At 35.0% G+C, this 24,277-nt stretch overlaps 1 protein-coding gene across 8 annotated transcripts in view; it reads right to left on the bottom strand.

The window, feature by feature from the left end:
• The window catches only part of SLC4A10 (solute carrier family 4 member 10), a 399,681-nt gene that overhangs the window by 286,840 nt on the left and 88,564 nt on the right, over positions 1–24,277 (bottom strand). For 4 of the 8 annotated variants that reach the window (XM_069080757.1, XM_069080758.1, XM_069080752.1 and 1 more), the window contains exon 1: positions 641–1,029. The exons of 1 other annotated variant lie outside the window; for it this stretch is intronic. In XM_069080757.1, coding sequence (XP_068936858.1) covers positions 641–721 — 81 coding nt within the window. In that variant the 5' untranslated portion in view covers positions 722–1,029. Of the gene's footprint in view, positions 1–640; positions 1,030–24,277 lie in introns of those variants that run through there. 3 more of the 8 variants (XM_069080759.1, XM_069080755.1, XM_069080756.1) reach the window with 1 other exon arrangement.

Genomic DNA, 24,277 nt, shown 5'->3' with positions numbered 1-24,277 from the left:
GTATCCTAAAGTAATTGAATTACATTTTCAGTCTCAGAGGTTTTAAAACAGTTCAGCTATTAAAATATACATTTGAAAAAAATCTTTATTATACCTCAGACATTAAATAAAGAATACTGTGATCAAACTTTTGTTGAGTCTTTACTTTTTAAATACCCAGACATCAAGTCAAAGAAAATATACCCCTCTGTTTAATAGCTCTAAGATAATGAGTTGTATTTCTATATCACCCCATTGACCAGAAAGCAACTAGGTATTGTATTTCTTCATCATTCTGACCCAATCATTATATTGTCGACATTCTAATTTTTTTTTTAATGCAGCTTGGCTATAACCAGGTTTGATCTAGAAAAATCTATATAGCACTTCCCCCAAACTCTGCATTTAAACACAAATAAAATAATTTTGCATTCCTTTTCACCCCACCCCCATCCCCAACAAGCTATAGAGTATAAACCACATTTACAAAAATGTATATTTTTAAGGTTCTCTTTCTTCTACTATAAATATTCCTCTTGCAAAAGCCTATGGCCAGTCTGATAATAATATTAGTTAATGCATTCTAAATGATTAAAGACAGGGTAAAGAAAAACACAGACCCTACGTTATAATAATATCAGTATAAACCATGAGGTCATACCTGATGACTTAGAGACTGGCATGGCTCACTGGTTCCAGGTTGCATGACCTTTCTATTTCCAGAAACCCCCAAAGATTGCATTTCCTGTCTTACAAAAGAACATCACAACCATCTCTATCTCTCAGCATCTTCAGGGCTAGTGAAGAAAGCATCAAACAGCAGGTCTGTCCATCAGGATCTGTTTAAGCCATTATCAAATGAACAAATCCTAAATACAGTAGATCATTTCCCCTTGTACGATGACAAGCATCCAGTATTCAGGAGGGCTGACACAGTTGTATTGCTGATGCTGCTAATGCTGTCTGAAAACAGTAAGCTTACTGCTTAAAGCAATTCTGCATCATCCAAACAGAGAGCAAGCCACATCCTTCAGGTTTTTTTCACTCGTGTTACTATAAAGATTTTGCCTGCCAAGAGGGGGTGGGGGACAGAATTTGATTTTCTTTTAACTCCTTTAAAATAAGAACTAAACTATAAGATTATGCATGAAAAGTTTACATTTCAAAGACCAGGGTTGAAGAGAATGTCATTTCTAGATTGAAATGTTTTTTCCCCCTTCCATGAGCAAGCTTCATTGTGATGACCTAAAAAGCAGCACTGAACTGATTTAAAGGAAACTTACCTTAAAAAAAAGATCTAGCAATCACCATCATCACAGATCCAAACCAGAAAAAGATTAAAGCAAGAACCCACATCTGCCTAGTTATAAATATATTTCGCAGCACAGCACAGTCTTCATGTACAGTGATAAATATTTACTGAATTGAAGCATAAAGACACTTTAGCAAACATTTTTCCTCTCAATGTCTTAAAATTAGAAATGTAGAATTTTTTATTATTTTCAGGAAATCATTTTAAATTTGTATGCTTTAAAACCACTGGTCAGGACCTTATAGAAGGAATTTGTGCATTTGGTCAGAGATAGACTAAGTATGCCTAAAGATCCTTTCAATTCTGAGATTCAAAGACAAGCTAGGCATACAAAAGTAGCATGAATTTTGTGGCCCTTTCCTCTATCAAGTTTTAGTATCAAAAAATAACATGCCACTACTGAATGTCAAAGCTTTATCATTTAAATGTAAGAATAAGCCACAACTAAGTTAACAAATCTTTCTTATTTGTATTGACTAATAATCGCGTATATTTAAATGACTTTTATCCCCCTTTACAGATGAGAAATCAGAGGTCATGTCTGTCCAGCTTTGAGGCAGGATTTAAACTCAAAGACTCTGCCCCCTACTCCCCAAGGCCTTACAAAATTCACTATCTTATGGATAAGGTTGTCAATAACCCATTATTAATTTATTTTTGCCTCTAAAAAGCAGAATCAAGAAGTTGATTTAGGGCAGGGGTGGTGCACAAGGAAAGAAATAATATAAAGTTGGAGTATCTATGCTGTCAGATTAAAATGAACAACACTGTTTTTAAAAAAAATTTATCACACAACCAAAGTATTTTACTTGTATTTCAGACATGTAGAAAATACTGAGCTAGAGGGCTAAATAGGTCAATGATGCCAAACTCAAATAGAAATGAATCTCAACAAGCCACATATTGACTTTAAAAGTCACAAATTAACATTATCTATGTTTTATTGAATTTACTAAAGAATTTCCCACTTAAATTCCAACCTAGTTTCCAGTTGCTCAGGAATTTTCGTTGGTGGGAGGTTGTGAGTTCAACACCTCTGTTGGAGGCAACTATAATGGTCAGAGGATCCTAATTCTAGAATTGGATTGGGTTGTAGAGGTCATGTAGTCCAACTCCTTTATTTTACAATAGATTTGAACTTGGGTACTCTATCTTCAAGATGAGTCTAACTTTTCACTGTACCGTGTTGTCTCTGTTATAATAGAAACAATGGTAAATTTGGGTTTTTTCGAAGATCTACATGGCAGCTAGGTGGATCCATAGTGCATAGACCATGGGGGAGGAGGGTGGGAGTGGGGAGTCTGGATTCACAAAGACCTGAATTCAAATATTACTTCAGACACTTACTAGTTATTTGACCCTGGCCTAAGTGACTTAACTTCTGTCTGCTTTAGTTTCATCTGTAAAATGGGGATAACAATAATCAATCCCTCCTAGGATTACTTGAGGATCAAATAAAATAATAATTGTAAAGCACCTAGCACAGTATCAGGCACATAAGAAATACTATATAAATGTTATTGTTGTTATATGACCTTGAACATTATTAGATTGGATGCTCCCTGGAGTAGGGACTGACTTTTGTCTTTTTTTGTATCCCCAGGGCTTAGCACATTGCCCAGCAATAACAGACACTTAATAAATGTTTATTAATTGATTGACTTCTATGGACCTCTCAGTTCCATAATCTGTAAAATAAAAGATTTGTCCTAGATATTCTTCAAGGTTCCTTTCGGTTCTAAGTCATATGATCTTAATCTAACTGAACTGGAAAATGAGGACAACAAATATAAAATCCTATGCTTTAAACCTTCATGTTATAGTCAACCAGTTATAATGACTAGAAAAATACATTATCTATCTAGGAAATAAAATAATTGAAGTTTAATAATAGGTGAAGTATTTTATATGCATGAGAACAGAAAATATTTTAGTTAAATAGAGAATTATAAGTCAGTATAAGTTATCTACTTCCCACTCTTGAAGTTTAATGAGCATAGCATGTCTTGCCATAGAACCTAATCAGAATGATTCTTAAGGAATCAAAAAAAAAGGAATAGCCTAGCTAGGATTATCTCTTCAGAACAGGATTATAGGAAGATTGCTACCCATAGCTTCAATGTGTCAATCATAGGGCTTTAGATACATCTATATCTATACAACGCCAAAGCATTTGGATGAAAATCTAATCAATTCATCTTTCAAGTTTCACAGCTTTATAACTTTGGACACACTTCTGAGTCTTCTTTCTTTCTTACTCCCCACAATTAATCAGTGCCCTTTTACTGTCAAGTCTGAACTCCACAAGCTATTTTCATCCATTCTCTTCTCACTTTGTAATAGATAAAACCTTGGATTTGGCATTAGGAGACCCATGGTTCAAATTCTGCATTAAACACTTAACAGCTGTATAACCTGGGGCAAGTCACAACCTCTCCATGTTTGAATTTCCTCATCTATAAAATGAGCATAACAATAGTAACGATTTCATAGGGTTGTTGTGAGAATCAAATGAGATAATGAATGTAAAGCATTTTGTAAACCCAAGAGTACTATGTAAACATGAGGTATCATTATAACTCACATAGCTACCATCTTAGGCAAAACCTGATCACCTACCTCTCTCTGGACTACTGTGGCAACCATCTAACTGGTCTCCCTATTTACAGTTTAGCTCTTTTCTAGGCCATTCTGAATACAGTTGCCAAAATAATACTCCTAAGGATCAAGTAAGACTATGGACCTCCTCGTCTCAAAAATCTTTAGTGGTTTCCAATAACCTATAGGTTCAAATACAAGTTCTCTTAGCCTAATATTGTTGACTCTCTACAATCTAGTTCTGCCCTATCTTTCCAGTCTTATTTCATATTATCCCTCTTCTTGAAATCTATGTTCCAGACAAAGTTGGCATTCTCCAAAAGTGACATGCTATCTTTTAAATAGTGTCCTTAATGCCTCAAAGGTACACCTTCCTTACCTTTGCCTTTCCAAAGCCTTATTTTCCTTCAAGCCTCAGTTCACTTGGCTTCAAGAGTGAGTAGATGAATTATACTCACTTATTATAATTGTCCATTTACCTAAAATATTTTGTTCTTGTTCACATAAAATATTTTAGCTATTATTAAACCTCAATTAATATATTCTCTTCCTTATAAGCTGTTCCTTAATTACCCTTCTTTCCTGAAATGCTCCTAGAGCTCTCAGCCTGATCTCTCAATGGCCCCCTTTCTTCCTACCCTGTAAAATATTTATCTATACATGTTATATCTTCTAGTAGAGTGTAAGATCCTTGAAAACACAGATTCATTTGTGTCATTGTATCTCCAAAGCCTGGTACATGGTATTTTATATATAGTAGGTACTTAAACATTTATTAGGTGAATGGAATTTAAATGCTGACAAATGTGATTTCTCTTTGTGTTTGGTATCATGCAGATGAAACATCCATTTTTCAAAGTCCGGCCTAAGTCTTCCCTCTTCCATGAAGCCTTCCTAGATCACTCTAGTTCCAGTATTCTTAATTTGGAGTCTACAAATGGTTTGAAAAAATATTTTAATAATTGTATTTCAATATCCTTTGTAATCCTAGGGATTTTGTGCATTTAAAAACATTATTTTATAGAAAGGGTCTGTAGATTTCATCAGACTACTTTAAAGAGTCCAATATCCCCAAAAGATGAAGAATACATGCCCCAGTTCACATTAATCTCCCTTCTCTAAAGTTCTTTAGCACTTCACGTCTGTATCATTCATCTGATAATCAATCCCTTCCTATGCTATATGACCTTTTCATGGCTTTCTATGTGCACGCCATATCTCCCTAACTAGAATGCAGCTTCAAGAAAGGAGTATGACTGGTGATGCTTTATGTGCCCTTTTGATAACTATCATGATGCTGTGTATAGATAGAATAGGTACTCAATAAATGCTTGTGGAATCAATGAGTGAATAAAGAACAAGTAAAGGAATGAATCAAACAAACTTCTATGATGGTTTGAGAATGTTCATTTTCTAACTGGATGTTTTGAAGTATCATATAAACAGGGCCTTTAAAAATAATTAACCAATACACTAGTAATGAGATAAAGACCAAGTTAAAAACCTCTTGCCAAAGTATTGTAATTCTTTAAAAAATCATTCTCATATGAAGCTTATGAGCATGGAATGATTTTAGCAAATATGTTGCCAAAAAGTACATCACAGTGAGAAGAGAGATTATGACAATTTATAAGGAAAAAATAGATGCCGTATGAACCAGAAATAAAATAAATTCAAACTGAGATTGTGTCTGTTACTGTCAGAGATACAAAGCTATTTTTTTCCAATAGGAAGAAAAGCTCAGAAAGGCAGCAAGGTATGGTGGATAATGAGGAGGCTTTGGAGTCAGCAAAACTTGGCTTGAAGACACCATACTGACATGTACTGTTTGAGAATGGGCAAGTCACTTAGCCTTTCTATAGCCCCAGGCAACTCTCTCAGGCTATAAATTACAAATGACTGTTAAATCTGCTATACTACTTAGAATTTCCTCACCTGGGAGCTCCCTATGCCAATGAAATCACATGTATAGATATATTCCTACAACAAAGCTAAAGGTCACCCAAATGATACTTTCAAATTGCCAAATCTACAATACAGGAGAGTTTCTGGGTTTCCCCTAACTGCTTAATTAGTCGACCAGATTTGTTTGCTTATGATATGAATATTGACCAATAGAAACTTCATAGTAATTTATCAGTCTGTGTACTTTATTACATAGACATGGCAATTGATTAATAACTGTGAAGTACTTTAAGCTTGGATGACTTTAAGTTTTCTTTCCCTACACTTTATGTATTAGAGTTCTTGAGGGCATGAGGAGATTAAGTAATTTGTCCAGCCAGTACCTCTCAGAGGCAAGACTTGAACCCAAGTCTTCCTGACTTTAAAGCTAGTTCTCTACCCACTACACTAAGCTGTCTCTTGGTTGTAAAAGCCAACATATTTGAAAAGTATCACATGGTAGTAGGAGGTGAAGTCAGAAGTCAGTTTCAGATCTTAGCTCAGAGATTACTGATGGTGGGGCAATAGAAAAGTCACTCTGAGGCTATTCCCACATTTGTAAAATGAGGATTATAACACTTATAGTACCTCCCCCCACAAGATTTTTATATGTATTCAGATAAATAAGTTATTAATAATGAGATACTCTTTATGTCTGTAAAGCTCTTTGCAAATCTTAAGGCACTATATAAGTCCTAGTTGTTATTATTATTATTATTATTTTTAGAGGTATCTAGGTAACACAGGGGATAGAGTATTGGGCCTGAAGTCAGGAAGACTTGAAATCAAATTCAGACTCAGATACCTACTAGCTGTGTGACCTTAGGCAAGTCCTTTGACATCTATTTGACTCACTTTCCTCAACTATAAAATGGGAATAATAAAAACTACTACCTTCCAGGGTTGTTGTAATGATAAAATATTTGTAAAGCATTGAGCATTTGTTGTTGTTTTTTGGTCATGTCTTACTCTTTGTGACTCTAATGTTTTCTTAGCAAAGATACCGGAGTGGTTAGTCACTTCCTTCTCCAGCTCATTTTACATATGAGAAAATGGAGGCAAACAGGGTGTAAGGGTTATGGGATTTAAAGATCTCCCATGCCCCATGGACGTGCTGACATAGCAGAGCAAGAGAAAGTGAAAAGCCGAGCTAACGGTCCTGTGGTTGGCAGTTGGCGGCAGTTGCCTTTTTTTTTTTTTTTGAGTTGGGACTCCGGCTGAGCACTGCCAGGGGCCGGAGCTGCTGGGAGCGCTCTTCCAGGACGCTGGGTGGTTGCTGTGAGTGGGGAGAGGAGGACCTTTGCCTGAGGTAGCCTGTTCTGTTTTAAAGGCTTGAGAATGTGGGTGCTTTCTACTTTATCTACCTGTGCCAATGTCATAACTACTCTGATGGCTTTCACTTTCTGGTTTTGGGACTCAGTCTTTTGGTATCTTAATAAATTTTCTAGTTTATTTCCCCAAATGGCAAACCTGATGTATTTTGTGATGGATAATTATATCAGCATATTTGTAATCTCTATAGGCATTGTGAATATGGCATTGCTGATACACAGGGTTAAATGACTTGTGCAGGGTCACACAGGCAAGTATCTGAGGTCAGATTTGAACTCAGAAAGATGTCTTCTTCACTTCAGGTCTGATGCTATCTATTGTGCCACCAAGCTACCTTAAAACGTTGTATAGCATTTACATAAATGTTAGATACTACTATTATTATTATTAATGTTATAGTATTTATTCAGGTTATTTATACAGGCTATTAATGTCATGACAATCATAGAATTGACTCAAAATTATTACTAGACCATGTTCATAGTACCTCTAGCTTAAGAAACTTTTCTTTCAAACTTTCAAAAGAATATGTCGGCAGGTACAATCCTTAAATCAATCCTTTAGACCAAACATTCCTTTACCTTCTTGTGCCCTGGACCCCTTTGATATCTAGTGAAGCCTATGGAACCACTTTTCAGAATAGGTTTTTTAAATGCATAAAACAAAATACATACATATCCAAAATAAACCAATTATATTGAAATACAGTTATCAAAATATTTTAAGAAAGTAATTTTACAGACTGTAGGTTAAGAACCTCTGCTTCAGGCCAGTGTATAACCAAGTTTTTTCCACTGTAGCTAGGTCCCAATTAGTAAGAATAATGAATTCCATGTAGTAGTCACATGCATTTGAATTCACACAATTCAAAGTTATAATTATGTAAAATATAGCAATTAGTTCAAGCCCAATAGAAATTCCATGTGAATTAGAATAATGTGATCACATCATGGGTCACATTGTTATAAATCATGCTATTTGGGTTCTAGTTATATATAAATTTATGTGTATCTGGACAATCCTAAGCATTTCAGTGAATGCTTAAATAACTTGGGATTGAATATGCCTTCTCAGCCCTCTGCCTCTTTTTACAAGGCACATGGCTCCTAATATTTGTGCATGATTTTTTTTTTTGCTCTGTATTATACTTAGTGACCTGCTTCCTGGCCTCAATCAGTTTCCAAATGGATTAAATGGAGAAAAAGACAGTTTTAACTAATTCTGTCCAAGGAAGAAAATGTCTCAGGTGTTCCTCAACATACTCTAAACATCCTTTTAAGCTAAGTAATGAGGCAATAGTGATGATGATGATGATGATGATGATGATGATGATGATGGTGGTGGTGGTGGTGGTGATGATATAAGATCTTATTTAGATAAATGCATAGCATCGTTTACAGCATTCAGCTTCTTTTTCTTTCCTTTCTCTTATTTTTATATAACAGACCACACTGAGAGAAGGCACCAAAATCATCTAGACAATATATAATCAACTGTCAAAAGACTAGAGAAAAAACAAGAAGACAATATACTTTTTTAGAATGAGGAAAGAGATGAGTTTGAGGAAAACATATTTGAAGCACATAGAGATGAAGAATTTTGCTCCAACTTTAGAAAGTAGTGTGGTAAAGTGACAGGAGCTGGCTTTTGAGAGTATTAAGAGGTCCTAGATTCAAATCCCAATTCTGTCATTCCTTTTGTGATGCTGGACAAGTCATTTAAGCTCTCCAGACCTCTATTTCCTCACCAATAAAAGGAGGAGGTTGCTGTACTTCATGACTACTAAAGTTCCTTCTAGCTTTAAACCTACTTAGCCAAACACACCTCATATTAAAAATACTATTTCCTGTTTTTATGAGATGAGCAACTAGGTGGGACAGTGGATAGAATGCTGGGCCTGGAGTTGAAAAAATTAATTTTTCTGAGTTCAAATCTGGCCTCAGACACTTACTAGCCATGTGATGCTGGACAGCCACTTGATTCTGCTTCAGTTTCCTCATCTGTAAAATAAACTGGAGAAGGAAATGGCAAACCACTCCAGTATCTTTGCCAAGAAAACCCCAGAAGGGGTCATGAAGAATAAGAGATGACTGAATAACAATATTTCTACAAGCTAAACAAAGACATGCAAGTTAGCATATATGAGGGCACTTCTTAACAAGTTTGAGTTCATGTCTTAACAAGGTTAAACAAAAACACTGCCTAGGTCCTAGGAAATTACTGCAATATAGATTATTGTAGGAAGCAGATTTTTAATTGTTACTTTTAAACACATTCTATCATTCCCTCTTAAACATTCCTTTTAGTCTATAAGTCCAGAGCCAGAAAAAAAAGAGCCCTAGAAGAAAAATATGAAACCTGAAATGCCCTTTAGCTCCCACAGTGTCTTATTTCCAGACCTCATGGTGGTGTAGAAATGAGTGCATTTTCTAAGTCCATGCCAGTCTTGTGCAAGTCCTGATAGGATCTACCAAACTGGAAAAGCTTCAACTGCAGGCCCAGTGATGAACTGGAGAATGAACCTGGTTAACTACATAGAGACCCATTGCCATGAGTTTGGCCACAAGGTAATGAATTCTTTGGTCATGGCAACCCTTTAAACAAGGAAAAATACAAATAGCACTCCATCATCCTGTGTGGCTGCTTTCTGCTTTTGCAATGACAGAGCTGTGGGAAAGCGCAGCTGAGGACATTAGAGATTACCTAGGTTTTAGACCATCTATAAATATAAACATTAATGTTATTATTAGTACTCTAAAATATTTCTCCAATGATAAAAAGTTGATACACTACAAAAGAAGCTAACTTTTAGCTAATTTTGTTGTTAGAGAGGGTAGCATGGCATCATTACCCTGGGTGACCCTGGGTAAGTCATATAATCTTTGCCCCAGACACTCTTAAGATTCTTGAAAATAACTGTGGCTCTGTACTGGTAGGAGTTTTCTTGCAGGGAATTCTGATACCAGTGACATCAAAGACTGATTAAAAAAAAACCAAACAAACAAGAAACAAAACATCAAAGCATGGTATAATAAACTGTAAGGTCACAGTTCTAAGTCTGAGGAAGGGGGAGGAGAGATAATTAAGGGGAACAGGAAAGATTTTCTACAGAAGGTAGCACCTGAGCTCAATTCTGAAGATCCTAAAGCTTCCAAAAGTAAGAGATTGAGGAGTGAGCACATTCTAGACATGAGATAGCTAGTGCAAGGCATGGAGATAGGAGGAGATGGGAGAGAGATGCTAAGTTTGGGCAACAACAAGTATCTGTCCATGCAAAGAAAATCTTTCTATCTGTAGGATTGTATATTTATCCTGGAGGGAGCAGGGAGCCACGAGAGCTTGTTGAGAGGGAAAGAGGAGTACATGGACAGATTTATGCTTTAAGGGAAAAAATAGGATTAAAAGATGGGAAGAATTGGAGGGAGGGAAGGGGAGAGAGAAGGGGTGGGGGCAGAGAGAGAACATGCCAAGGACAAGGCACTATGGCCCTCTGCTAGAGAGTTCATCCTGCTTTCATTTCTACAGAATTCAACACTTAGGCACATGTAAAGCATGGCTCTAAACAGGAAGGAAGGTATACAGTCTAAGACGGACATAATCTTGGACCTCAACAATTCTTTGTCTTGTCCCTGCCCTACGTTTCCTATTCTGTGTGAAATTAGGACAGCTGAATGATATAGCAATAATCTTGACCTATTCAGACAGGAATTAAATTCCTCCAAATGTCTTACAACATTCCTCCCTGGGTCTCTCAGAACTGGCAAGACTGTCAGAGCTTGCCTTCATCAAAATGGTGAAGTACGAGTCAGTTAATCAGCCAGTTAGTATCTGTTAGGTACCTCCTACCTGCTAGTCATTGTGTTAAGTACCGGGGATACCCAGAAAGGCAGAAACAAAACAAAACAAAAAGCAGTTTGGTAACAATCATGTTGTCAACACTATGTCAACCTGAATGAAATGTATCAAATAGTACTAATTTCTATAGTACATTTTAACATCTTGATCTACAAGGACAATATGAGAGACGACCAAATTCTGGTGAAATCTAGAAACATATCTGACATGTAACCAATAAAACCTTTTTAATAAAGGAAATGGAGTTAGTTTGATGTAACTAGTTCAAGGTAAACCCATATTGATCAATGTCTCTTTTTTCAAATGCTCACAAACCTTAACAGTGCCTTCTATAATTCTGCTTGGAAATCAGTATCAGGCTTATCATAATCAATTTAAAAGACCCTATTGGAAGAACTATCAAATCTTCAAAGCATTACATGCAAGAGACAAGAGGCCTATCAACTGCATCTCTTTCTCTTTTTCTTTGTTCAATTAAAATTAATAAATTATATTGATAATATCCCTCACTCAAACATAAACACAAGACCCCAAAGAATATGCTAGTTGGAACTTTAAATGATCTAACAAAACAAAACACAAGAGCATATTTTAATAATATTTAAATGTAGTTTTAATAATATTGTGATTATATCTGTGGGAAGAGACTTGAAAGGATGTTTATTTTCCTTTTTAATTTCTACACAAATGAGAATTATACACTGACCTGCAAAAGATAAACAGATATAAAATTGTAACAATGAAACCTACAAAAAGTGAAACACATAAGAAAAAAATTAAAATTTAGTCTGGCATCATTCAGTCAAGTATTTGCCATGCACCTACTATGTACCTAACACCACGTTAGCACAAATACATGAAGTTTAAGATTTGTAGTGACTATCCTTAAGGAGTCCTCCAAAGAAAGTAAACAAGGATGATAATGATGAGACAAAGTTACTATGTGGAAAGAAATTTCAAATGAATTTGCTAAAGTCCATCTAAAAATGCACTGTGAGATTTTCTGGTGAACAATTTAAGAATTCAATTTTGCTACCTGCATTCTTAAGAACTAAGTACTTAAGGTGAAAACAAAGTTTGTCACTTTCCTAGGTAATAACATTCTTGATCAGGGAGTTTCCAAGTTCTGGAAGGAAAATCAATGCAGAGGCAATGCAGAATAGAATTTTTAAAAATGAAAAGGATATGAAAGAAAGAAATACAAATACAATGGATGACAAAGATGTGAAACAAATCTGATATTTCACTTCAGGGAGGGTACACACTTGATCACAGAGAAGTTGACAAACCAAATGTAGGAGAGTCAAACTGTTCATTTCGCATTGACTCAGACCATAAAAGTACAAGTTACTGAACTGCAGGGGTTATTTGAGAAACTATATTTTAGTGTGTTGAATAGCTAACACAAAGTTGGCTCTCAAACTCATATATGGCCCAGTCTCCTAAATCTATATTTGCCAGAGTCTACAGAAAGGGCACAGCAATAAAAAACAGACAGAGTGAAGGAGGTGGAGTAATGAACACTTTCTAGCTGGTTGGGTAGCTTTATTTAGAAAGGTCTCTTATTGCCCTAAATAATTTTCCTATGCTATTGCCTTTTGCCTGTGCATTAAGCTAAATATCCATCAATTAGTTTGTTTCAAAAAGTCGGAAGTATAGTCTCAGCTGAGTCATACAACATAGCATGAGAGTTGTGCTTCCAGAAAGAGACAAGGGTTTAGTTAACTTAACTATCAATTTTCCACAATAGAAAAACTAAAAGTAAATATTTGGGGTGTTTGAGGTTCTTTCAGTAGATAGGATTCTAATATCACCATAGCGATGATGAAAATGTTTATAGCAAAGAGGAGAAAATGAAGCTCAACTTCGAGAAGCAGAAGAATCTCTCTATTCAGTTCAACCTTGGATCGATGCAAAAATGGGAATATTTGCCTAAAGGATGTGCTGACTTAGCTCTTAAGATGAAAATGAAGACATCTGTGAAACATACAGAAATGGAGGCATGGAAGATCTCCAGCTCTGTTCCCTCCATTCCCCAAGACCTGATCTGTTTGTTAGGAATGTGAAAAGCAAGACAAATGAAGGTAAGAACAAAGCAAACATCAGCAGCAAGGACAGGCTGTTGAATGAAGCTAAAACCCACAGGGACCATATTTGTGCGATGCATTCTTACGGCTGAATACCAGTCAGTCAACATTCTAGCAGAGATACTGCAATTATTATGGGAGGGGAGAAGGATAAGACTTTCTTCCTGACTTCCATTAACCTTGAGATATTTAATTTTCACACATTTAGAAGTTCTAACATGTACACAACCTCCATTTCATTGAGCTTCAGATGCCTTACAGTCGCCACTTTTAGAATAATGGCAACATAACAGGCCATTACGGTAAAGAGCACAAATGTTCCCACTTCGTGACAACTCTGTATTATGCTTTTCTTTGCATACATACACAATGAAGAACTAAATAGATCTTTGGAATTTTGCCCCAAGAGTATGACTTTGATTACAAGCAACTAGATGGTGAAATAAAATTATCCAGTACCAAAGAACTATGATTGGGAAAATATCTTCTTTATAGCTTTTTCATTAAGCAATAGCTAATTACTATTTTTATAGTACTTTCTATGAACCAGACACAGTGCTAACCACTTTATAATTATTTCCTCATTTGAGCCTCATAACAACCCTCAGAGGTAGGTGTTATTGTTATCCCCAATTTGCAGATGAGGAAATTGAGGGAAAGATTAAATGACTTGCCCAGGGTCTGAGGACCAATTTTAATTCAGGTCTTTTTGATTCCAGGTTCAACATTCTGTCCAGTGTGCTGTCTAGCTGACCCTAAGTAGTATTTCTAACACATAGAAGCAAAGTTTACTTGTTTTGTGAACACAGACACTCTCACATATATGTGCTTATATACAGATGCATATACATATGTATATGTGTGTGTGTTTTCTTCCAGCTAAAAGATAGACTTGAGAGGAGAGAATTATTAATTTTGTGTTTGAATCCCTACCTTATCCAGGGCCTTACATAAAGTAGGCACTTAAGAAACTTTTGGTTCAGATTGGATTGGAATAGTGATTGAAAAGGATCTGTCAAATGCTTTTTAAAAAATCCTATAGCTTTAATTATTTCCTGTTGACTTCTTGTTACCATTAAAGTTTTAAATTGAGTTTAAGCACTTTTAAATCCAAGTAACCAAGTAAAGTTAATTAGCTGAATGAGCACCTTAAATCCAACATTACTCTTTCCTCAGAACAAAAATGAAATAAGAATCTGAACAACTTTGGCCTCCAGCCATAGACAAAACAGTTAATTCTCTCCATATTTTTTCTATTAAAGGTTTAATCTCTGTCATGTTTTTTTTCCTCTAATTAAAAAAAAACTTTTCTTAGAATAGGATATGTGAGATGTGTCTTTTCCATTGGTCTAAAACAAACTATTGTATTCTTTCTATAAGCATTTAAGCATTTCATGTGACTTATGGCCTCGTGAAGAGAGGAAGAGAGGAAGAGGCAAGGTATTTGACCCTTTAGAGATAACAGTCTAGTCAGAGAGATGGCAGACACACAACTGATTAGAATGTAAGTCAGTATAGTATTATATTGGTGATACAGGTAATAAGTGAAAAAAAAGATCATCACTCACACTTATCTAGAATGTGCTAATGATTTCATCTCCAAATAATAGTATTTTCCCCAAAAATTTTAGTGTAAGAGAGTTTTGAGTGAATGAGCATAATAGAAGCACATCATTTGATAACAACACCAGATATTTAATGAACAAAAATAGTGAATAAAGTAGGAATTTTATCTCCCTTGTCTATTTTAAGATGATCACTGATTGTTATTGTATTACATAAGATAAATTTTATCATAAAATCATTTTATTTTTACAACACTAAAATTCTTAAATTTTCCAATCATTCTAAATCATTCAAAAATGATATTGGAAAGTTGAACCAAATCCATATTCATACACACACATTCATGTGCACACACACACAGAGTTATAGTCTGCCTCTCTGTATATATACTCAAATACAGAGGCAACTGGGTCGCCCAGTGAATAGAATGCCGGATGGAAGTCAGAAAGAAAAGAATTCAAATCCAGCCTCACACAGGAAAATTGTAATAATAATAGCACTTTCTCTGAGGGTTGTTATGAGGACAAAATGAGATATTTGCTAATTGCTTTGAAAACCTTAAAACCCTATACAAATTCTAGCTATTATATGAAACAATTTTCAACTTAATGAACCATTCCATATTTTTCTTAGCTTTCCCTTCCCCTGGACCTCACACATCATTGTGTTTTACCCCTTTCGGTATGTATCATATCCCTCTACCTCATGTCAGCAGGACCTCTGTGTTACCTCAATTTTGTATCTCTCCCATCACTTGTTAAGGTGTTTGATACCCTATTTGTGCTTAATAACTATTTGTTAAATATAATGGCTATTAAGTATTCCTCCAAATGTAACATACATTTGTGGTGTAACTACAAATAGTGTTATACAAGTAGGGATCAAAATAAATAGATTGAATCAATCTGGGAGTCAAGAAGATGTGTTTTGAGTCCTGCCTCTTAATCATACTGGCTACGTGAGCATGAACAAACCACCTACACTCTCAGTTTCCATAAACAACTGTCTAAGATAATGTATTGGTAGAGAGATCTTCCAAAGGGATAGTCTTCCATATCTATGGAATCATAGGTCTGGGAAAATTTTTTTAAAAAGAAATTCATGCAAATACAGGTCTTATCAACCAATACTGCAATAAAATCTCTTTAAAAGTAAATGTATAGAGGTCCATACGCTGAAAATGTTTGCAAACATGAAAAAAATGTTCCAAATAATTAATACAAGAAATATTAATTAAAACAATTCTATCATCAGATTAGAAATGATGATACTTCAACATGCAAAGAATATAAAGTAAGGAAATAATCAGTAGTGGAGGGGTTATAGGAAGGTAAGTATACTAATACATTGTTGGTGGAGCTGCAAATCAGTCTAACTATTCTGGAAAACAATTGGGAATTGTGCAAGAAAAGTTGTTAAATTATACATGAATTCTGCACAGTTACCTCACTACTGGACACATCTCAACAAGATGAAAGACAGAAAGAAAGGTTCCCTATACATACAAAAATATTCACAATAACATGCTTGGGGTTCGGAACAAAGTGTTTTCCAATCTATTGGCAAATGCAGGATAAATTGTGGAACATGAATAAGATGGAATAATATTGAACCATAAGAATTGACAAATATGAGGAATTCAGAGAAATATGGGGGAACTTAAATGATGCAGAATGAAGTAAACAGAAGCTGAAGAACAAGGCAGAGAGGTAACACAGTGGATAGAGTGCTGGGCCTGGAGTGGGGAAGACCTGATACCCTACTTATGTGATAGCAAATCCAGTCTCAGACACTTCCTGGCTGAATGACACTGGGTAAGCCACTTAACCTCTCTCCCCCTCAAATTCTTCATCTGTAAAATGTGTATAATAGAAATATGTGTGTTTAATAATAATAACAGTATCCACCTCCCAGGACAAAATGAGATATTGGAAAAGTGCTTTAGAAACCTTAAAATATAATAGAAATGTTAGCTATTATTATATAAAGAGCACACAGAACAATCTTGGTCCTGCATTAAAGATAATGAAACATAATTCCCTCTCTTTGATATAGTGAGGTTAGGATTGAGGGTATCATGTAGAGAACTGTCATAAACACATAAATGTGTGTGTGTATATACATGCATGTATACATATATAAATATCTCTTTGTACACATAAATTGACATGTGTCTTATTCTTTATTATTTTTTGTCCAGAACTGTAACTTTTGCAGTGGTAAAAAAGAATAAATCAGTAAAAAAAAAAAGATTAAGAAGAATAACATGGGGGGTGGCTAGGTGGCACAGTGAATAGAGCACCGGCCCTGGAGTCAGGAGGACCTGAGTTCAAATCCGACCTCAGACACTTAACACTTACTAGCCATGTGACCTTGGGCATGTCACTTAACCCCAATTGCCCTGCCTTTCCCCCTCCAAAAAAAAAAAAGCAAAAAAAAAGAGTACTATGGCTAGATTTATGCATGAAAAGAATTATACTGACAGTTACAGGAAGGACTGATAGGAGGGTGGCAAAAGTATAAGAAAGACCTTTTACAAACACATGAATTATTGTGCTGACATCTCTCTTTTTATGGCTATGCCCTATCTCTGGAATGAATTTGTAAGTACTGTGACAGTGCAAACCACATCTTGTACACCTTTATCTAGATTAAAATCATGCCTGATGTGTAGTAGATGCTCGACAAATATTTATTGATGATGATGATGATGGCAATGGATAGCTGTCTTTTATTAGAACAATAATAATACTGTAGACCACAGGTGTCAAAAACATGACCTGTGGGTCTGTGTGGCCTACAACACTCCTAAGTGTGGCCTGAACCAGATTAAAACATAAATGGGAAACATTTAACAAAATAAATAGATATATAATGAAACCCGGATAATACCAATATATGTTTTTCTAACTGAATATGTGTCCCACAGGGATCCCTATATTTAGTTTAGTGGTCCTCTGTCTCTATTTGAGGTTGATACTGCTACTATGGAGCATGCTGTCAAATCCCAAAGCCCATTACTTCCATGCCATTAAGTCCTAAGCAGCTTAGTACACACCAGTTAAAACAATAGGCATAGTAGCTACTCAGTAGTTTACTATGCTAGGAAGAGTCTCTCTAGGTGAATCAGAGTAAATCAATCAACAAGCATTCGTTAGGTGCTGAACATGTTCCAGGTACAAGCATTGGAGACAAAAATACAAAAAGCAAGATAATCAAGGCCTTGAAAGAGTTTACATTTCACTGGCAGGGGAGCTGATAAAAAGTTTGCATCTTACTGGAGGGCAGAGTCCTATGGATAGGACCATATGTAGTTACTTACACGGTCTCTTTTACCAGCAAACCAGGACCTGAAATTCCAACCTTTTTCTATCACTCCTTAAAGGTTTTAACCCCATTAGAATGGGCTAATGAATATTAATACCTAGGAATGGTACATTAGGTAGCTAAGTTCTATATAATAAAAAGATTACTAATCATTGTCATTTAAAGGGTAGAAGGGTCTGGTAAGAATTTATTCATTCCTTCAGCAAGTATTTTTTTAAGCACTTAATACCTGCCAGGTACTAAGGATGCAAAGTTATAAAGGAAATGGTTCTTTTCCTTAGGAGTTTATACTGAAGGGGTGAGGGGAGAGAGATGCATACACAGAGAAAAAAAGATATAAAATAGAATAAGAATAGGTACAAAGTAATATCTGAGGAATGGGCCATTAAAACAGAAGAAAGTTTTGGTTTTGATTGAGCGGCTTGAGCTGACTTTTGGTTCAAGTCATGGCTCCAAAGCTTTGTAACTTCCTTACCCTGGGGGGCCTGGACAATCCATTTATACTCTAAGTCTTAGTTTCATCACCAATAAAATGGAGATAATATGCCTTGTGCTACCTACCTTATAAGGTTGTTGTAAACCTTAAGTCACTATCTAAAGATGTGTCATCATTAGTGAAAAAGCAATGGTTGTCAACATGAAAATATGGTGGGAGGGATACCACAGGTTCAGCTTACTTCACAATTGTGTCTAAAGTTCTATATGCCTGGGAATCAGTATTTGTTAGCATATATAGCTTTACCAACTAAACTATAATTTCATTGGCAGATCACAAATCACAGCTTTAAAGTTAGAAAATTTAGTATCATTTTTTTTCACTTTACAGAAGAGGGATTGAAGCCCAGAGTGTTCATATACGAAGAAGCAAAACTAGAATTTGAACTCAGGCCCCAATCCAATATACTTTCCATTGCTCCACAGGTTGGTACCATCTCATGGTCAACTAAAAGGTTTAGAGAATATATCATTTAATAAGAAATGTACTTGTTAAGTACCTGGGGCTAGAGCTTCAAAGAAAAAAAATAAAATAATTCTTGACATCAAGGAGATTATGTTTTATGGTGGGAGACAATATGGACATAAATGGATAAATACAGATGCCATACAAAACAAATTAAAAATTTTCTATAGGAGACAAGGTACTAGAAGTTGAGAGAAGGGAAAGGGAATCAGGTAAAGGTTTCATGTAGAAGGCGATGCTTGAGTCATGAAAAAAAGACAAGAGATTCCAAGAGGTTGTGATGAGGAAACATTCATTACAAGTACAGGGGACAGCCAGGGCAAAGACACAAAGATGAGAAATGGAGTATCACACATGAGGAATAATAAGAAGGCCAACTGGCTGGACCTCAAAGCAATATATAATAAAGCTGGAAAGGTTAATTGGAGACCAGATGTGAAGGGCTTTGGGCACTAAAAAGAGGAGTTTATAGTATACTACAGGTAGAAGTACTGGAATACAGACTTGGGTTTGAGGAAAAAAGATTTTGGTCATTGTGTGGACAATGGATTGGAGAGGGGAGACTTGAGGTAAAGACTTTTGGGGAAAAACAATGAGTTCTACCTTACACATGGCAGATTCACCTACTGAGTTGCTTTCAATTCCATTATGCTACTAAGAGAACTCCATTCAGTAATGTGATCATCACTGACAGTAAGTGAGGCATTAAAAAGACACATACTCAAGAAAGGTGTTTCCACCATCCTGGAGGGTATCTAGTGTAGACTCTAAACAAATGAAGGATTACCTTTAGATGCTAAGATATTTCACATGCTCACATCTGTGAATGACATTGTGCTGATCATATCAAGCCATGGATCACTCTAAAATCTTCTAAAGAATATTCATCCAGGTGGCTCAGCGAGTAAGAGCACTGGCTCCAGTGGGATGACCTGGAGATCGAATCCCGGGCTCAGACACTCAGCACCACACCCAGAAATAACTGGCCGTGTAACCTTGAGCAAGTTACTTAACCCCGATTGCTTAAAAATAAAAAAAAAGAATATTCATAAGCAACCAAAAAAGTTTGGCCTACCTATTCAGAAAGAAAAAACCAAGTGGAGAAAGTACTGATCACTCCACATAGTTGGTTGATCTGTTCATATATCTTAGACCAACACTAAATAGACAGAGTTGGGGACAGAACTGAATAGAAAGACAAGTTCATTGGCTTCGATGTAGGAATCTGTGTGGCTTGACTACATATTTATTACAAGGATTTTCTTTCTTTTTTCATTGTTGGAGGGTGAGAGGAAAAGGTGAACTAGGGATAGGATAAATAAAAAAAGAAAGAAAATGAAAAGAAAGAAAAGAGTATCAATGAAATATTTAAAAATGCACTGAAGGTAGAAGAAAGAAGACCAGAAAGAATCACAGAGAAGCAGGGAAGCTTTGAAAGTTACATACTGAATTGACTATATGGTTAAAAAGAAAAGCCACTGGCATATAATATTCATAGTTTCATGAGCAATCCTTTTTTTTTCTTGTTCTACTATATGTATAGATGTATATGGAAATGCCCATTTTTATTGGTGTATTTAAAATATTTATTTTTAGTTTTAAGCATTTTTATTGGTGTTCTTAATTTCACAATAAAATTTTTAGAAAAAGTTAATATAATTTTTAAAGCGAAATTGTGAAATTGAGTAGTGCTTTCAACGACATGTAGAATTCTCCCTGAAATAAAAGTCCATCTTTCTAGCAACATTCTTTCAATTATACTGTTTGGTTACAAGTAATGGAATTCCAGTCTCCAAAAAAATACTGCAGGCTGTCTAGAGGGCAATGGAGAAGCATATGTTGAATATAGTCTAACTGCAACATTTTATCAGTGAAAAATTATTCAGGATTATTGGCGTAAACAATATCATCAAAATAATGTACGACTGGAAGAAGAGAGGCTGGGTGTATATCAAGAGTAAGTAAAAATAGCTATAGAAAGTCCATGTGATTCACTGAGATACAAACAAAAACAAGAAATCTAAAAGGAGGTCCCCAATACACTGGCTGGATCAACGGGAATATTTACAGATGATGTAGAAAAGTCTCACAGAGAAAGAAGGAGCACCATGTTAATGAGATTACAGATCCATCACACTACTATTGTATCAAAATGGCTGATAACCATTGTTGTCATATCATAGAATTATGGAATAAACAATAAGAGACCATGATTTTTTGATACTCCAGGGTACTAGAATATCAATGTTAAGTGCTGGTACTTCTATGTTACTCACCTTTTTTTTTTTTACTTCAAGTCTAATGAAACCATCTCCAACTTTTATAAAGTGAAGAGTGGATAACTGTTTTATCATTTACCTGGGAAAATTAGGAAGATTTATAATATAAGCACCAGTTCTTATTTGGAAAAAAAAATCACCTGGCTGTATTTGGTGAATGATTATATAATATTTCTTTGAAGTAATTTTTCTATTAGGAAAGAAATTCATCTTGGACACAGAGAAATAATTTTTTAAAATGTAAAAATCTAGTGTTAAATGTTGTGCCATTGTGAATTAAAACACCCCATATTGTATATACTAAAGATATCATTGAAACTAACTTTATTCTACTTAAAGGCTCAAAGAGACCTCAAAAGGTTACCGGTTCAATCTTCTGCCTATGAAAAATTTAACAGCTAAACTATCTAAACACAAGTGGTGATAGTCTCCTATTGTTAGTACAAATTAAGATTCCAAAGCATCCCTTAAGATTTTGGTCTCTATTTACTCTGGGAATCAAGAACCCTTTCCTTAGTCTTACTTCTGCAGTAATTTAAGTCTATTTCCTCTTCTTTGATCCTTTATTAGAGATAGAGAATAATTGACCAACAATCTCTTCATAATTAATTGCAATTTACTTGAGGAAGACAGTTATAAATCACTCATAGACTCTTCTTGAGGCCCCAAATTTCAACTCCTTCAACTTTTCTTGCTATTAGTTCTCCAACACTTTTAATTATTTTATTACATGTTACTTCTCTTAATAAGTATTTAGAAATAGCTTAGTATGTATTGTCTTCATCATGGAAAGAATTAATATTAAATGAAAATTATATTATTCTCTCCTTTCTTAACTATTTATTTTATGAGTTGTTTAAAACTGATTGAATAATTGACATGTGGTTATAGCTGGTGTTTAGAGTAAAATTGTATAATAGATATCAGTAATTAAATTATGTTGATTTCCACCAATAATCTCATCTTTTTTTCTGCTTGGTAACACATTTCTAGTTTTTCATGTTTTTTTCCTTAAGCCATTTCTCAACAGTTCTGGAATCATGGACCTCATTTGAAAACATGTTTTGTTATAGATAATATTGAATATTACTACCACCTATTGTACAGTTTCTATCTGAATAAATAAATTCAACCCACAAATGGTATAACAACTTTTTAATCACCTGCCTCTAAATCACCATCAGGATTCTTAGTTATCCATTCATTTTTATTCACTTTTCTTTTTACATAGTTGCAATTAGAAAGATATCATGGCACAGTAGATAGGAGGCTAAACTTGGAGTTCGGAAAATCTAAGTTTGAGGCTTCCTTCTTATGAATACTGAATATATGACCACAGGCCAAGCTCTTAACCTATCAGTGTTCCTAACAGCTTCTAAAACTATATGTTACAAGTGAGATGCAGATCTACAGAAGTTTCCATACCAGGAATTTCCCACACCAAAGAAACCATAAAAAATGGCAAAAGTGAGTCACTGTTAGTATGTACTCCTTTCTTCTGGATCTATTCCCCCCTCCCTATTCTCCATTACTTTATAGAGTCTTTCCATATATCATTATACATTCTCCATACTTGTCAATCTTAGTTGCACTGTAGTATTTCATTACATTAATGTACCACAATGTAGTAAGCCATTCCCTATTTGGACTTTTAGTTTGCTTCCAACTTTTGCAACTGAAAATAATATTGCTATAAAAAATCTTCAAACTGTTACCTTCTTTATTTGCTTTTTATAATACTTTTGGGGAATGTTCTCAACAATGAAATTATTGTTCTCACCATGCACTAAAGCCAAGGGGTTTTTATCTTACTGCTCTTACTAGTGCTGTTTCCCTGAAATCAAACCAAAAAATGAACACATGGGGAAGACTATATAAAGTAAAATATTTCTACTCTGGATCAATTTATCTATTTTACTATTTGGATGTATTTATATATTTTACTATTTATCATCTTCAAAGTTTAACATCTTTTTCTAAATTCATTTGTTATCTCTTTATTCATTATCGATTTTTTTATTTTTTTAAATTCATCTTAACTGATGTTAAGAACAGTCTCAAGAAGTCCTATGTCTTTTTTCAATTGGAGATAGGATAACCCTTTGGTGGAAATATTTTAGAGGAGATTTCTATAAAAGTACAGGTTAGATAGACTAGGTGAATTCTGAAGTCTTTCAAACTTTAATATTCTATGATTCTTGAATTCTTTGATGCTTTGTTTTTGAATTGCCAGACAGGTATCCATTTATACATGCCTACTTAGCAGCTGGAATTGCAAACCTATAGTTTAAGGAAGAAATCAGAAATGGGAGATATAAGTCCATGGCTCACTTACATAAAGTTATAGTTCTTTTTTTCTTTCCATTTTTGCTTTCTTCTTAAAAGTGACAGTGATATAATAACTTGGGAATGATCTAAAGCAGTACTTTATTAAAATTAGCACCATAACATCAAAGACTTAAAGCTGAAAGGCACTTTATAGTACAGTCACTTCCTTTGACTCCAGAAAGGTTAAATTACTCGTCTGAGATAACCCATAGTTAGATAGTAAGAGGAAGAGCTGGGCTTTAAACTTGGTTCCTCTGACTCCAGAGTAAGTTCTCTTTCAAATTATATCATGCTGCCTCTTAAGAGTTCACTGCAAAGTATAAGATGATCTAGGTAGCAGCTGCAGAACTAGGGACAAGGAAATTAGTTAAGAGGCAACTTCAGTAGTCTAGGTGTGAGGGTTTGGGGATGTTAACAAAAGTGGAATGAAAAAGAGGGATTGGCTTTGAGAGAAACAGTGAAGACCTGATGGGAGAAGTCAGTGACAGTGGCTAAGTGGATTTTATTAGGGAAAGGAAAAGTAAGAATGATTGCCACATTTATAGTCTGGGTAACTAGGAGAATAAAGTGGTCATGAACCAAACAAGGAAATTCAAAACAAGGGTGGATAGTTTTAGAGCAAAGATGATAGATCTAATTTTGAATATCTGGAGTAGTGTTCAGGTCTAGATATTTTTAGGAAAAAGGATGTATTTTAAAATGTTGTGTC

Source organism: Petaurus breviceps, unplaced genomic scaffold (assembly GCF_028583685.1).
Source record: "Petaurus breviceps papuanus isolate PSGF00001 unplaced genomic scaffold, PetGlider_PUasm1.0 91133, whole genome shotgun sequence".
NCBI classification, from domain to species: Eukaryota; Metazoa; Chordata; class Mammalia; order Diprotodontia; family Petauridae; genus Petaurus; species Petaurus breviceps.
Note: the sequence above shows the minus strand (reverse complement) of the source record. Positions and strands in the feature narration are given on the sequence as shown.